Below are 14,040 nucleotides of genomic sequence, written 5' to 3' on the forward strand. Positions count from 1 at the left end.
TAATCCCCTTCTCTGCCCAAAGCTACTTTGAAAAATCAAGCTTCATCCATATTGGTATCCATTTAATCTTTTCTCTTATGCTGTTCAACCTCTTCAGACCACGGACATATCACAAAAAGTCAAAAACTCTTGCAGCAATAAAGGTTCGACCATTTTCCAAAACCATTTGTATATCCTCATCGTTGATAAACATGACGTAGAACGATCCTTATCTGCACTTCCCTTGGTTTTCCATTGCTTTTGGAGCACATTTATCACAAAAGGGTAAGGTAATATTCATTCGGCGAAAAATACGACCAACTAATATCTCCAGTCGATAACTCCTTGTTCTATTATATCCAAGGGGATATCAGCATTCAGCAACACCACCAACTATGATAAGCTTAAGTTTTGACAGAGTAAGGCACAAGGTAGCAATTTTTTTCAATTGAAGCCAGGAACAAGAAGTTTATTTGAATCACTTTAAGTAGGGTCGGAGAAAACTAATGGCACGTTCTCTTGCTATACGAAAACTAGGGTTCAAATCATTTCTTCCTTCCAAAATCTCTACCATCTTATCCAATATCCCTATGTCAGGTGGATCTGTATTCCCTCCTACCTCCATCATCTCGCCACCGGAGAGTCAACAACAGATACTCGTCGACAGTGGCGGTCAAACCTTGCTGAAGATGGGAGAGTTCCATCCTCTCATATCGCCTCCTAAAGATAGTTATTCCCAGCAATTTATGTCTGGGCAACCTCCTCCAGATTCTAAGCATGCAATACCAATGGGAAGGATTCGAAGGAAAAGTTACACACGGAAAAAGTTCAAGAACATCAATCTTCTCAATGAGAGAAAAATCAAGGTTTCAAGATATAATGAAGCTGCGACAGTCTTCATGGAAGGGTAGCTCAGTCTAGAAGATCTCTATTTCATAATTTAAAAATACTACTCTAACTCCTACTTATCTAATTTCTGAGCACATTTGTTTTCCAATTTTAACTTACTGATACGTTCACAATGCACTGGTGTCTACTTCGATAATGTGGGCTTGAATTTGCTACATGCAGCACTATGAACCACCATTTAGGGTGAAGTTGCTAAGCATTATGATTAGCTTTGATGTCTCTCTACTGAAATTGGTACAATTTTCAGTGTCATTATTAGCAAAATTGAGCTTCTTCCTCGGCAAAATCCATAAATCACTAATCTATAAGGATTATATAACAATTATTTCCTATAAACAATTGTCCCACAAGAACGGTAAACTACAGTTTTCTATAAAAACATAAAGAATGTAGTTGGTGTCTAGTGGCCGTGGCTAAAATTCGAGACCTTGGTGTCAATTTACTCCAAGGTTTTGTTGTCGATTTCCACCTTTCTTCTAAGGGTATAGGGGTTAAATCAATTGAAGATGTCCTAAACCAAAATAATATACAAAAATGTAGGTCATTTGATCAAGGAAGTCTCCTAAACCAATTTTTGGCACAAGGTCAGGTACTTAACTATTTATGATGAGACAAATGATGAAACACCAACTTCAATTAGAATTTGTATAGTATAAAATTTTGTCCCTCAAAACTAATTGCACAATATCATTGTAACATATACACAAGCATTAAAATGCAACTTGAATATTGTAAATGGAATTAATGGAATTTGTTGCCAAGATTATGTAAAACTGACATTTTTATAGCTATATCTCCATGGTGGCTAGCTCTGGGTACTTTTGTCGCTCACATCAGATAGTAAAGATTCAAGCTCTCCTTTTCGATGTAACTTCACTGTATCTGTTTCAAAACAATCTATGTCAGAATGTAACCCCACATTCTACTAACTGAAACTAGGTGCTTCAATAAGAGTTGCTATAATGTACATTTTCATGAGTCGAACTGCTAAGATTATATAATAAGTTGTTTTCATTTTGACGATTATAAACTGGATTTCTTTTGGATCTCCAACACGGAGCATAGGCATATGCAGATTGCAGTCTTGAAAATGATTGTAGAAGCAGCAGAAAGCCAGCTTCTGATCGTACACAAGGACTGCAATTTATACATGTCTGTTGTCTACACTTGTGAAGAGGAATGTGTAACGTGCCATAAGATGAAACTCCAAAAATAAATAAACAAGTAAATAAATAAAATAAATAATAACACTATATAGTTTCAGAATAGCTAAGGGGACCATTGCTAGCGACCATTTTTAATAACCAATTTCGAAGTAAGTGGCTTCTAAACTGCATATTGAAAGATTGAATTAACTCATGTACATTGCAAGTTAAGTTTACCAGTTATAAAACTATTGTCTGTCCAAACTAAAGGTTTGAGTGTTTCATATGTAAACCATACCACTAATTAAAAAGAAGAAGAGATTTATAGATGAAGTACCTGTGCAGCCACCTACGTGCTTTCCTCCTGGACAAGAAGAAAATAAAAAGTCTGAAAACAAAACGTAAGTCAAAGGTAAAGAAACACAATTAATTTAAATGTCATATTATATGCTATTATCTGATTTTCCTAGTTTGTATAACAATGTAAATATATTTTCACAAGTATAATCTATAAAAGGTTTTCTTCTATAAACTTCGTACTATGATAATAAGTCCCAAAACACTGGGGAATCTTATTGAATTGTATACTTGTATATTAGTAATGGAGAGCCATGTTAGGAGAAAAATAGAAAGTCAGAGAGGAGTAATCCAAATTAGGATTTGCAAAATTAGTCATTTACAACAAAGTAAACTTATTTTCGATAAGGATCACAAAGTAAACTTGAATAAAAGCAGAAACTGTTTCATAATAGTTAAGATGGAACTTGTTTAACAACAAAGGAGATAGTTCCTAGCAACAAAAAAATGTTTCATTTAGTTCTTCTCTCATAAGAATAGAGAAACAAATCTCCTTTATCAATAAGCATGTTCTCTAGACGCATGTGCCCCTTTAAGAAGGTATCTACTATTTAGTCACATTCGTTTGCATCTCGTCTGAGGCACAAACCTGGCCTCACAGTGATAACTGTTCAAAATAAATTATGTAATTCAACAAGTCGATACAAATAAAACAGAAAAGTTAATCTCTTTACTCAAAAGCACCTTCGAGTTGGATGCAGATATTACAGTGGAGACAGGTTTTTAACACTGTCACCCAATTTTACTCTTACAACCGTACACTTCATTGGACACGAGTTTTAAACCGAGTTCATGACTTACTAATAAAAAGGGGTTGATTACAAACTTATCTCACCACCACTTTTAAATCCCAAATGATAAGGATATTTCATAGCATAATTATAAACGACTTGGCAGATCTATAAAACATCTTAAAAATCTAAAAACTCACCAATGAAGACATTTGGTACAGTATGTTGCCCTGTAAGTCTCTCCAGCACCTTCTGAAGTTGTGGTCCTTGGGGACCTAAAAAACAAACAAAAGACTCATTATTAATTTATCCATCACAAGTACATTTCTCTTTCAACAAAAAAAAAATGACAGTATAAAAACATGCTAATTAGAATATGCATAAAAAGAGAAGAAAAAGTTTTACCCATTTGATCCAATTCAACAACATGAGGCTGCACACCAAGTCTCTTAAACAAAGACTTCACTTCAGATGAATACCTACAACAACAACAACAACAACAAAGATTCAAACTTCACCAAAAAAAAAAACTATAGAATAAAACAAAGCAATTAAAAAAAGAAAAACTTACGAACACCAAGTCTTGGAGTAAATAACAACATGATTATCAGATAAAGTCTCCTTCACATTCTCTTCTAAACGTGACCCAAATGAAGAAGAAGAAGAAGAAGAAGAAGAAGAAGAAGGGTTTTGACTGGATTGTGTTTTAGAGCGAGAGAAAAGAGAAATCACACTAAAGATACCTTGAGTGAGTTTAAAATATATCCTAGTCCAGAGATTCACCTACTATTCCCCATTCTAAAACCCACTCCTTTGGAAATAATATACAAGGCCACCAATCCATATTGTCCTACATCGGTGAGTGAGAAAAAATGTATATCTTGTAACTTTATAAAGCCACTAATTATAATGATGCCCATGATAACCTCGAGCTGACAGGTGACAGTAGTTTATCAAAAGTTTGATACAAAATCGAGAAGTTACTTATAGGAGGAAGTATAACTCCCTGAAGGGGAAGCTCTGTAGAAGCAAATAGACCGATTGCCGACGTGACAATCCGTGCAAACTCTTCACACACTCTCCAACTTTTGTGCATCCAGGCATAAGATCCGGCTCTTTCAACAATAATTGTTGGTGAAGAAACCTATATCATAAAATGTACTTTAGTCCCAACTTTAACATTTCCATTTCAAGTTTTCAATGTATACAAATGCATCACAATTTTATCATCTAAGGATAAACAAAAGTAAAGATACTATATTCATTTTCCTCTCTTGAACTCTCAAACAAACTGTGCTTGGCAATCATCACCATAAATCATTTCCCCCCTTTTCCAGGTGATTTCACAATAAATAAGACTGAAAGCACATGTTCAAAACAACAACATTATTTCCACAACGTCTAGTGAGTGAGTAAACAAAATCATCAGATTACACACAAAATGGACATGGCATTTCTAGTGAGTGAGTAAACAAGATTGAAACAATTCCATGGTCAACTATTCTATTTAAACATTTAAACAGATTGGCATCCAATCCACAGTCGCAATGACTTGAAGAGACTTGAGGTTGTTGTTGTGGGTGAGGGACAATAATGATTTTGAAAGAACACCTACATCGTAGAATAATTCCAGACTTTCAAGGCTGAGGAGGAAACAGGTAGTGTGGTTGGGCATCTAAATTGTTAAGTGATAGAGAGACATTGGACATCAATGAGTTAGCCGGTACAATAAAAAGGCACAATACATACCTGTTGTTGGGATCAATTTCCAACGCAACAAGGTCCAAATCGGCCAGCTGAATGTAACCTTGGGCTCGTCTATAGAGTGCCTTAACATTCGTACTCTCAAGTTCTAGCACCTACAAAATTATTATCGCAACATTAATCCTCAGGCCCCTTGGTTTGATGTGATTTGAGTTGTAGGTGTCAAAGACTCAAGAATATTGTGAATCGGTATTCTCCTTGAGATACCTATGTCCCTTTTTATAGAATAGCAAATGATATTTACAAGATATTACAATATATCTTCTAGGATATTTACAAGATATTCTCTAGGTTATTTTGGAATGGAATACAAACAAATCTAGAGAATCTAGGGATATGCTGGCCGGTGTGCTATATTAAGAAGAACCCCCTTTGATACCCTCCCTCAAATTGATGTTGGTGAGTCAACAAGCATCAATTTGCTAACAAGGAACTGATGTCGTTGTCTTGTCATTGCCTTAGTAAAAATATCAGCGACCTGATGTTCGGTAGGAATGTGAGGCAGAGTAATAACCTTTGCTTCATAGGCATCGCGGATATAATGACAATCAACCTCTATATGTTTTGTTCTCTCATGAAACACTGGATTTGCAGCAATCTGTATAGCACTAGTATTATCGCCATGGAGGGGAGTTGGGTTGGTTTGAGGAAAACCTAACTCAGAGAGAATCCCACGAAGCCAGACCACTTCTGAGCAGAGGACTGACATGGCCCGATATTCAGCTTCAGTAGATGATTTTGACACACAATCTTGCTTCTTACATTTCCATGAAATAAGCGAATCACCAAAAAAACGCACCATCCAGTTGTAGATCGCCGAGAATCTGGACATCCTGCCCAATCAGCATCACTGTATGATACTAGATTGAGTGCTTTGCCATGTGGAAAAAATAATCCCCGATGGGGAGTCCCCAAAAGATACCGTACAATCCGACGAACAGCTACCATGTGAAGATGTCGTGGTGAAGCCATAAACCTGCTAACAGTATGAACTGCATAAGAAATGTCAGGTCTAGTAATAGTGAGATAAATTAGACTCCCTACTAATTGTCGATATAAGGTAGGATCATCAAGAAGGTCACCCTCATCCTTTCTTAATTTTACATTCACTTCAAGAGGAATATCAACTGAAGTGGTGTCTTCCAGCCGTGCAAGGTGGACCAGATCTTGTGTATACTTGTGTTGATTAAGAAACAACCCATGTGGTTGAGAGCGAATCTCTAAACCAAGAAAATAAGTGAGTGCTCCAAGATCTTTCATCTGAAATACTGTATGTAAATGTTGTTGCAGCTTCGTAATAAGTGTCACATTTGAACCCGAGATGATAATATCATCCACATACACCAATAGAAAGACCATGCCATCTTTACTCTTGTGAAAAAATAAGGATGCATCATATTGACTTTGGGTAAATGAAAACCCGAGTAGTGTGCTGCGAAACTTTTCAAACCATGCCCTGGGAGCCTGCTTAAGACCATACAAAGAACGTTTCAGCTTACAAACGGAGTTAGGGGTAGGAAGTGTCATACCAGAAGGAAGTTTCATGTAAATCTCTTCCTTAAGATCCCCATGCAAGAAAGCATTCTTAACATCCATTTGGTGTAACTGCCAAGAATGTGAGGCAGCCAAGGCAAGAAGAACCCGAATTGTAGTCATCTTGGCAACAGGGGCAAATGTCTCATCATAATCTATGCCATACTCTTGTCGGTTGCCCAGGGCTACTAATCGAGCTTTGTAATGTTCCAAAGAACCATCAAAGCGAAGCTTAACAGAAAACACCCACTTACTACCAATAGGATTCACCAAGGAAGGACAAGGTACTATATCCCACGTTTGATTTTGCTCAAGTGCATCGAGTTCAGCCTGCATGGCCTGTTGCCAACATTCATGTGCCCGCGGCTGTTTATAAGAATTAGGAATGGAAATAGAGGAGAGAGTGGCAGTCATGGAAATATGTGAGGAAAAACCATACCAATCAGGAGAATGAGAAACTCGGGTAGATCGTCTAGGAACAACTGCCAGAGAGGGTGCCGGATCAATCGTCACAGGAGAATCAGGAGGGTCCAGAGAAAGAGTAACCAAGGGGCGAGAGCGTCTAGTATAAACTAGACCTGGCTGAAATCGATTTGTAAGTTTAGCAGGGGTGGAAAAATCAGGAAGAATAGAATATATAGAAGGCGCAGGATCCGCATGAGAGAGAAAAAAACTTTTGATTTTCAAAGAAAACATGTCGTGAAATGCGTAAACGATGAGCGTCAGGATCATAACATAAAAAACCTTTCTGATGAGAACTATAACCAAGAAATGCACATTTCACAGATTGAGCAGAAAGCTTAGTTCTTTCATGCGGGGGAAGATGAACAAAACAAACACAACCAAATGTATGCAGATTAGAATAACAAGGATGATTCCCAAATAAACGAAAATATGGTGAAACATTATCAAGCACGAGAGTAGGCCCCTATTTATGAGATAAAAAAGAATAGATAAAGTTTCACACCAAAAACGAGGAGGAACAGAGGATTCTAGAAGTAAAACCGAACCATGTCAAGAAGATGTCTGTTTACGTTCACCCACTCCATTTTGTTGTGGGAGTAGCTGACAAGACCGTTGAAAAGAATGCCTCGTTCTTGAAGAAAGTGTTGAAACTCATTTGACGATATTAGCCTCTGAATCGGATCGAAGACTCTTGATAGAGGAATTGAATTGATTGTTAATGAGTGCAAGATAATTTTTAAAGATTGAAAAACCTCGCTTTTAGCACGCAAGAAATAAATCCAAGTAAACCTACTATAGTCATCAATGAAGGTTACAAAATATTTGTATTGTGCATAAGAGATGACAGGAAATATCCCCCATACATCACTATGCACAATATCAAAGGGCTAAGAAGCATGTGAACCCAGATTGAGAAAAGGTAGACTTTTGCTCTTAGCTAGTTTACAAGAAGAATAATCAAAAGACAACGAATCAAGGGAAACAGAGTTTTTATTGTATAGAAAACCGTTTGAAACAATGTATGAAGAAGTACAGGATTAGGATGGCCTAGGCGCCGATGCCAATCCTCAGGACGCAAATTAGAACTAGTACAAAAAGAAGACCATGCAGAAATGAAAGAACTAGATTGGGGATGTATGACCAATGGAAACAGTCGCCCCTCCTTAGGACCCTTCACAATTGTCTTCTGTGACATTTGATCCTGCACCACACAACCAGACGAAGAAAAAATCACATTACAATTATTATCAACAAAGTCGACCAACGAAATCAGATTAAGTAGATAATTTGGGAGAAACCAAGACATTTTTTATAATGGGAGAAATGTCACCCACAGCAGTAATAGGTAGAGAGCTACCATTTGCCGTGTGAATTTTAAGAGGACCAACATAGGATTTGAGATTCTGAAGAGAAGTTGAATTATTTGTCATATGATTGGAAGCCCCGAAATCGAGATACCAAGGTTGAGAGGATGATTTTTGTTACCCGAGAGAAGCCTAAAGCCGAGAGTGCGAAACAATTTGGTGTAACATATCCCGAGAGAGGTGAGGATGTGGCGGCATGAGCATGAACAATAGGAGCGGGGAACGAGAATTAGCAACCGCCCTTGAATAAGCGAGACCCTTCCTTCTTGGTGGCCGGATCCGACACTCACTGATGATGTGACCAGACTCCTTACAATAGTTGCAAAACTTCTTAGTGCAATTTTTGGCTATGTGGCCAAAATCCTTACAGCTGAAGCATTGAGTAGTGGCTGGATCCCATCTCTTGGATCGATGTTGAGCACTATAGGCGACCTGAGGAGTGACAGCAGCCTGCTGTTCCATAGAGGCCCGAGTGAGTAGTCTCTGTTCTTCACGAAATAAATCCCCCAAACACACAACCAAAGAAGGAACGGGATCTCTGTTCATTAACTGAGACCTCACAGGTTCAAATTCTGACCTAAGTTTCATAAGAAACTGATCCCTTTTGCTAATCTCATGTACTTGTTGAACAATATCCAACCCATTAGTAGGAAGAGTCGCAGAAATAATATCTGAATATTCTGCCCACAAATTGGAAAAACCAGAATAAAATTCTTCAATGGACAACGCACCTTGAGAGTAGTTACCCATTTCAAATTCAAAATTTGAAACCGGTAGGCGTATTAGGCCCGATGGTAGATGGTCTTCAAGTAAGTCCACATTGCATGAGCCGCCTTTGTAGAGCGCGAGGTTCGGGGAGAATCACGGGTTCCACAGATCCAAGGATCCAAGACATAATTTTGGCATCTTTGGTATCCCAAGAAGTGAATTTGGCCGGTTCTTTCACAGCATCAGGGGCAGCAGTAGTGCCATCCAGATGGCCAAGGAGCTCCTTTCCCTTTACAAATAACGCGAATTGAAAGGTCCAGGCAGAATAGTTCTTCCCAGTGAGCCAAATGCAAATAAAATCATTTTTCTCACAAGACATATTGAGAAAATACAATAACGCCAAGAAAACAAAACCCCTAGACTGTCGTGAAAGGCTCAACCACAATGCCAAGAAAACGAAACCACGCAACGCTAAGAAAACGAAAACAAGAAAAAATGCCTTTTTTTTTTTTTTTTTTTTTAAAAACAAGGGCTCCGATACCATGTCAAAGACTCGAGAATATTGTGAATCGGTATTCTCCTTGAGATACCTATGTCCCTTTTTATAGAATAGCAAATGATATTTACAAGATATTACAATATATCTTCTAAGATATTTACAAGATATTCTCTAGGTTATTTTGGAATGGAATACAAACAAATCTAGAGAATCTAGGGATATGTTGGCCGGTGTGCTATATTAAGAAGAACCCCCTTTGATAGTAGGTATAAGTTAATCCGCAGTTACCTTTGAGCAAAGCTTCTCTGCTTGTTTGTAGTCCTTTAGCTTCAGCTTGCAAGCTGCATTATTCAGATTGCAGCTTACCTTCAGAACCTTGGACTGTTTCTTTTCCTCTTCACTGAAGTTGGTGTCATATTCAAATAAATTTTCCAGCCAGATTACAAGGAGATTTTCATGCAGTTGCAATAAAATGAAATCATCACTAAAATTATTCGATCCTACTAAAAACTTTCTTACCTTTTCATATCTTTTTGAAGCCTTAGCATATTTTCCAGCTTTCAATGCTACATTTCCTTCCTTTTTCTTCTTACCGGCGGCTTCAATTTTTTCAGGTGTGTTCATGTCCCACGATTCTCTCTCCTAATGATAGAAAAGGAAAATTTTAAACTCACTCGTACCAAGCAAAATGCAAGATCCATACAAAGAGAAATCACACTGAAGATACCTTGACAAAGGATTCAAGCTCAACTTCATAGTATAATGTGGAATTTGGGGGAACAACAACCATTTCTTGCTTGGATTCAGATGAACCGAAACCATATTCTGGAGCAATAGTCGACTCTGCAACCTCCCTTTTCTTCATTGTCATGACAGCTCTATCAAGTCCATCAATAACTTGCTCTGCAAAATGTAAAGACTACACTTCAGTATCAAGTTTAATCATGATAACAAAGAAAGCATGCCAAATCCAGCGACATGAAAAATTACCTCCATCCGTCTTGAACTCAAATATCTCATCATCGTCATGACCCTTCTTCAGAAACACAGTTCCATCTTGCAACTTCTAAATAAGTTTCACTGTCAGACAAATGAGATAATATTATGCACACTACAACGCATCCCATTCCACTAAAAACTCTAATACGATGATAAATATACCTAGCACAGAGTACTGCATTGCAGTCATTTTTAGCACAATCAGCAATTCGAGGGAGCACACGCACAACTTTGCAGTTACGCAACATCTGAAATATGAATATTATTTTTATCAAAAGTAGCATATATATAGATTAAAAGAAAATAGAAAATTATAGAAGCAGTTTAGTAGTACCGTCTTTATGCAGTTGTCTCTGCAGATTCAGCAATCACAAGTACAGTTATGACAACAAACTTGAAAAGAACCTGAAAGCAAGATGACAATGTCAGCAGAAATAGTAGCAGATAGAGAGAGAATTTGTCCAAGAAAAGGTAAACTTACTGGAATGAACATCTCAACACATGCCTAAAAATCTCCCAGAAGCTCCTTCGATAATAAGCACAACAGATGGCAACCTACAGAGAGAAACCCAACCAAAGATAAAAAGGTTTATTAATTGAAAAAAATAAATAATTAATGAATACTGAAATGAAGAAAAAGGGAAGGACCTCTCTTCTTCTCGTTCAATTGGGCTTCTGTAAAACACCAAATCTTCTTCATGTTTTCGTTCAATTGTGTAATGAAAAATGAAAAATGAATTTTCCGCCAGAAGAACTAACTCAGTTTCTGCTTTTAATATCTTTGTCATCAATTTCAATGTTGGGAATGTCGGTTAAGATGCTCCAGTCCTCCTCTCTGCTACGTTCAGTCATAATAGGGCAGTGGAAGATGTCCAATTTGCGAAGCATGATGAGTGGTTTCAACTCCTCTGGCTTGAAATCAAGGTATTTGCAGGAATTAAAAATCAATTGTTGAAGTGATGTGAGTTGGTTTAATCCTTGGGGGAGAGAGGAATGCGGAAAAGACGAGATTGAAAGAGACTTGAGGCTGTTGTTGTTGTGGGTGAGGGACATTAACGATTTTGAAAGAACACCTACATCTTCCAATAATTCCAGACTTTCAAGCCGAGGAGGAAAAAGGTATTGCGGTTCCACCTTCAAATTTGGGCAACACATAAGGAGCAAATATGTAATATTGGACATCATCCAAGTAGGGAGCGTAGAGCCAACATAGTTTTGTATTTCCAATCGTTCCAAGCTTTCTTTATGTGGTTCCAGATTTTCAAGAACACCTTCCATCCTTCGTATCTCCTCTTCGCTGCTGACATGTCCAATATCTGGCTCATATTCTTTATATCCAAAATTCAACAGCAAGGCTGAAATGTTTTTCTTTTTCTGCAATTCTGCCTGCTTGGCCTCATTCACACTTTTTACATGCCTTAACCCCCTAATATCTAGCCTTCCTTGTAGAAAATTGAGATTTCCTAGTTCCCCAATCACTGACCACTCATCATTCACAACAAACTTACTTAATGTTCGAAGCTGACTCAATCGCTTAATGCCTCCTCTAGAATAATACTTTAGAGAGCGAGTGTTTTCAACTTCCAGATGTCTTAGGTTAGAAAGTTCTCCAATTACTTCTGGCAGTTTGCAAAGATAATAACAACGGTTAAGCTTCAATGTTTGCAAATTAACTAGACTTCTCACTGTCTCAGGCAATTCCTTCAGTCTTGTATTCGACAAATCAAGGTACCGAAGATGTAATAATCTATTCACTTCACTTGGAAGTCCTTCAAGGGCAGACCCCAGTGTATAGTATGGATGACTCAAGTCTAAGGTCCTAAGACATGTCAACTGGTGTAATGCAGAAGGTACCGACTTGGATGCTTTTCCTACCAATGTGCGTAACTTTTTCGCCTCATAAATAGATGGATTCTCTATATCATCAACTGTCAAATGACAAATCTTGTGACTGCTAATTTTCTCATTATTCACCAAAACAGAGCAATCAGCTTTTGTGAGGAACTCAGCAAAGTCATGTACGAGATCATGCATCTTGCATTCAACAATGTTTCCATCATCGTCTTTCTTAAAATCTTGGAAGAATGAACGCATCGCCAGAGCATCAAAATACTCTATACCAACCCTCTCTAGCTCTCTTGCTCCATCAGAGCCGAGATAACCTTGAGCCATCCATAGCTTCACCAACTTGTCCTTCTCTATGTTATAGTCTTTCGGAAAGATTGCACAGTACATAAAACATCGTTTCAAAACTGATGGCAAAACGTGATAGCTCAATAAAAGAGCAGGTAAGAAACTATTTTCTTGTGTTATCCAAATGTCACTTTCTAATACACCCATCCAATCTTCTTTTGCTTGTTTGAATCGCAATAGACTTGCTAATGTCTTGACAGCTAGTGGAACACCTTTGCATTTCTTCGAGAGTTCTTGTCCAATTCCCTTCAACCTTTCCTGCTCTTGTTGTGTTTTTCCCCAAAAAGCTATTTGCCTAAATATGTGCCAACAGTCATCATCTGACAATTGTCCAAGCCTGTATATATATGAGCCAATCATCTTCGCAACTCCCTCGTTACGTGTGGTGACGATGATTTTGCTTCGTCGCTCACCACCATCCAGAGATAGCTTCAATAGCTCCCAAAGATTGGAATCTTCAGTCCAAACATCATCTAGCACGAGCAAAAACCGCTTTCCCTTTATTGAGTTGCACAAAAATTGATGCAGACGTTCCCACCCAACTACATTTTCTAGTAGCTTCTCTCTAGTAGCTTGTGCAATGATTTCTCTGGCAATTCTTTCAAGATCAAAAAGTTGAGAAACACAAACCCATATTTTCAGCTCAAAAGTGGTCGCTATAGTTCCTTCGTTATACACTAGCTTCGCAAGAGTTGTCTTACCGGACCCGCCAGTTCCAACTATTGACAAGATAGGTGTTGGAACCTGAGTTTCTTGTTGACTAGTCTCACATAGCAGCCTGCTTAGTATACTTTGTTTGTCAAGATCCCGACCGAATATCTCTGGTTCATCCACAACAGAGCTAGTGAATTGTGGAGGTTGTTGAGGTTCCGCGTGACTATGACTGGGAAGGAGGTGTAGTTGGTCCTTGTTGGTGAGAGCAACCTCAGCAAGTCTTTCTCTTATGTCCTTAATCCTATGAGCAATATCATAAATAAGTGCACCACCATGTTTCAAGCAAGCACACGGAGATAACAAGTAGGAACACATCTTGTTGGCAACGTGAGAGCGTCGTGATAAATCCCTCTATTCGGTGAGATGAGAATCCGTGTGTTTCCATTAAGTCCAATACATCATCAGCATCATACATCACATCTTTGAGATCTTCCAACCAAATCTTTACTGCATTTTCATGTATTTCCTTCTTTTCAGCATCTTCAAGCACCGCTTTGATCAGAGTGAGCTTAGTGTAGAGTTTTTTTACTTCTTTACGAACCCCCACAACCAACCGCACCTCCTGTTCAACTTCATTTAGAATGACTGAGGCCAACTGGTCCATGACAGCAGAAACTATTGCTTCAGCCATGTTTCTTCTTTTTTTGCAATCAACAAAGAAGAGAAGAATTATCCCGTAG

General features: G+C 38.1%; 2 protein-coding genes across 2 annotated transcripts; both read right to left on the bottom strand.

Annotated features, from left to right (window-relative positions):
• Nucleotides 1–1,504: 1,504 nt before the first annotated feature.
• LOC147506562 (uncharacterized) lies at nucleotides 1,505–5,339 on the bottom strand. The gene is made up of 9 exons (XM_086605791.1): nucleotides 5,313–5,339; nucleotides 4,871–4,980; nucleotides 4,410–4,479; nucleotides 4,059–4,265; nucleotides 3,693–3,904; nucleotides 3,527–3,600; nucleotides 3,322–3,396; nucleotides 2,371–2,397; nucleotides 1,505–1,770 (listed from the first exon to the last, which is right to left on the bottom strand). The coding sequence occupies exons 1-9, from the start codon at nucleotides 5,337–5,339 to the stop codon at nucleotides 1,694–1,696; spliced, it is 879 nt and encodes a 292-aa protein (XP_086461917.1). The 3' UTR covers nucleotides 1,505–1,693.
• A 4,878-nt stretch (nucleotides 5,340–10,217) lies between these two features.
• On the bottom strand, nucleotides 10,218–13,994 carry LOC147506563 (putative disease resistance protein RGA3). Its single transcript, XM_086605792.1, has 7 exons — nucleotides 13,743–13,994; nucleotides 11,102–13,711; nucleotides 10,935–11,008; nucleotides 10,788–10,858; nucleotides 10,616–10,701; nucleotides 10,445–10,534; nucleotides 10,218–10,357 (listed from the first exon to the last, which is right to left on the bottom strand). Exons 1-2 carry the CDS (start codon nucleotides 13,989–13,991, stop codon nucleotides 11,213–11,215), a joined length of 2,748 nt encoding a protein of 915 aa, XP_086461918.1. The 5' UTR covers nucleotides 13,992–13,994; the 3' UTR covers nucleotides 10,218–10,357; nucleotides 10,445–10,534; nucleotides 10,616–10,701; nucleotides 10,788–10,858; nucleotides 10,935–11,008; nucleotides 11,102–11,212.
• Nucleotides 13,995–14,040: the final 46 nt, after the last annotated feature.

This window comes from Coptis chinensis, chromosome 4 (assembly GCF_015680905.1).
Source record: "Coptis chinensis isolate HL-2020 chromosome 4, ASM1568090v1, whole genome shotgun sequence".
Classification (NCBI taxonomy): Eukaryota; Viridiplantae; Streptophyta; class Magnoliopsida; order Ranunculales; family Ranunculaceae; genus Coptis; species Coptis chinensis.

Excerpts from the sequence above, each read along its gene's own strand:
- LOC147506562 (XM_086605791.1), bottom strand. The coding sequence starts at position 5,339 with ATGACAAGACAACGACATCAGTTCCTT. Across the intron at positions 4,480-4,870 it reads GAAATTGATCCCAACAACAG|TCTTATTTATTGTGAAATCA; the intron begins GTATGTATTGTG and ends ATGTGCTTTCAG. Across the intron at positions 3,601-3,692 it reads TACTCCAAGACTTGGTGTTC|GTATTCATCTGAAGTGAAGT; the intron begins GTAAGTTTTTCT and ends TTGTTGTTGTAG.
- LOC147506563 (XM_086605792.1), bottom strand. The coding sequence starts at position 13,991 with ATGGCTGAAGCAATAGTTTCTGCTGTCATGGACCAGTTGGCCTCAGTC. Across the intron at positions 13,712-13,742 it reads ATGATGTATTGGACTTAATG|AGGGATTTATCACGACGCTC; the intron begins GAAACACACGGA and ends CTCACCGAATAG.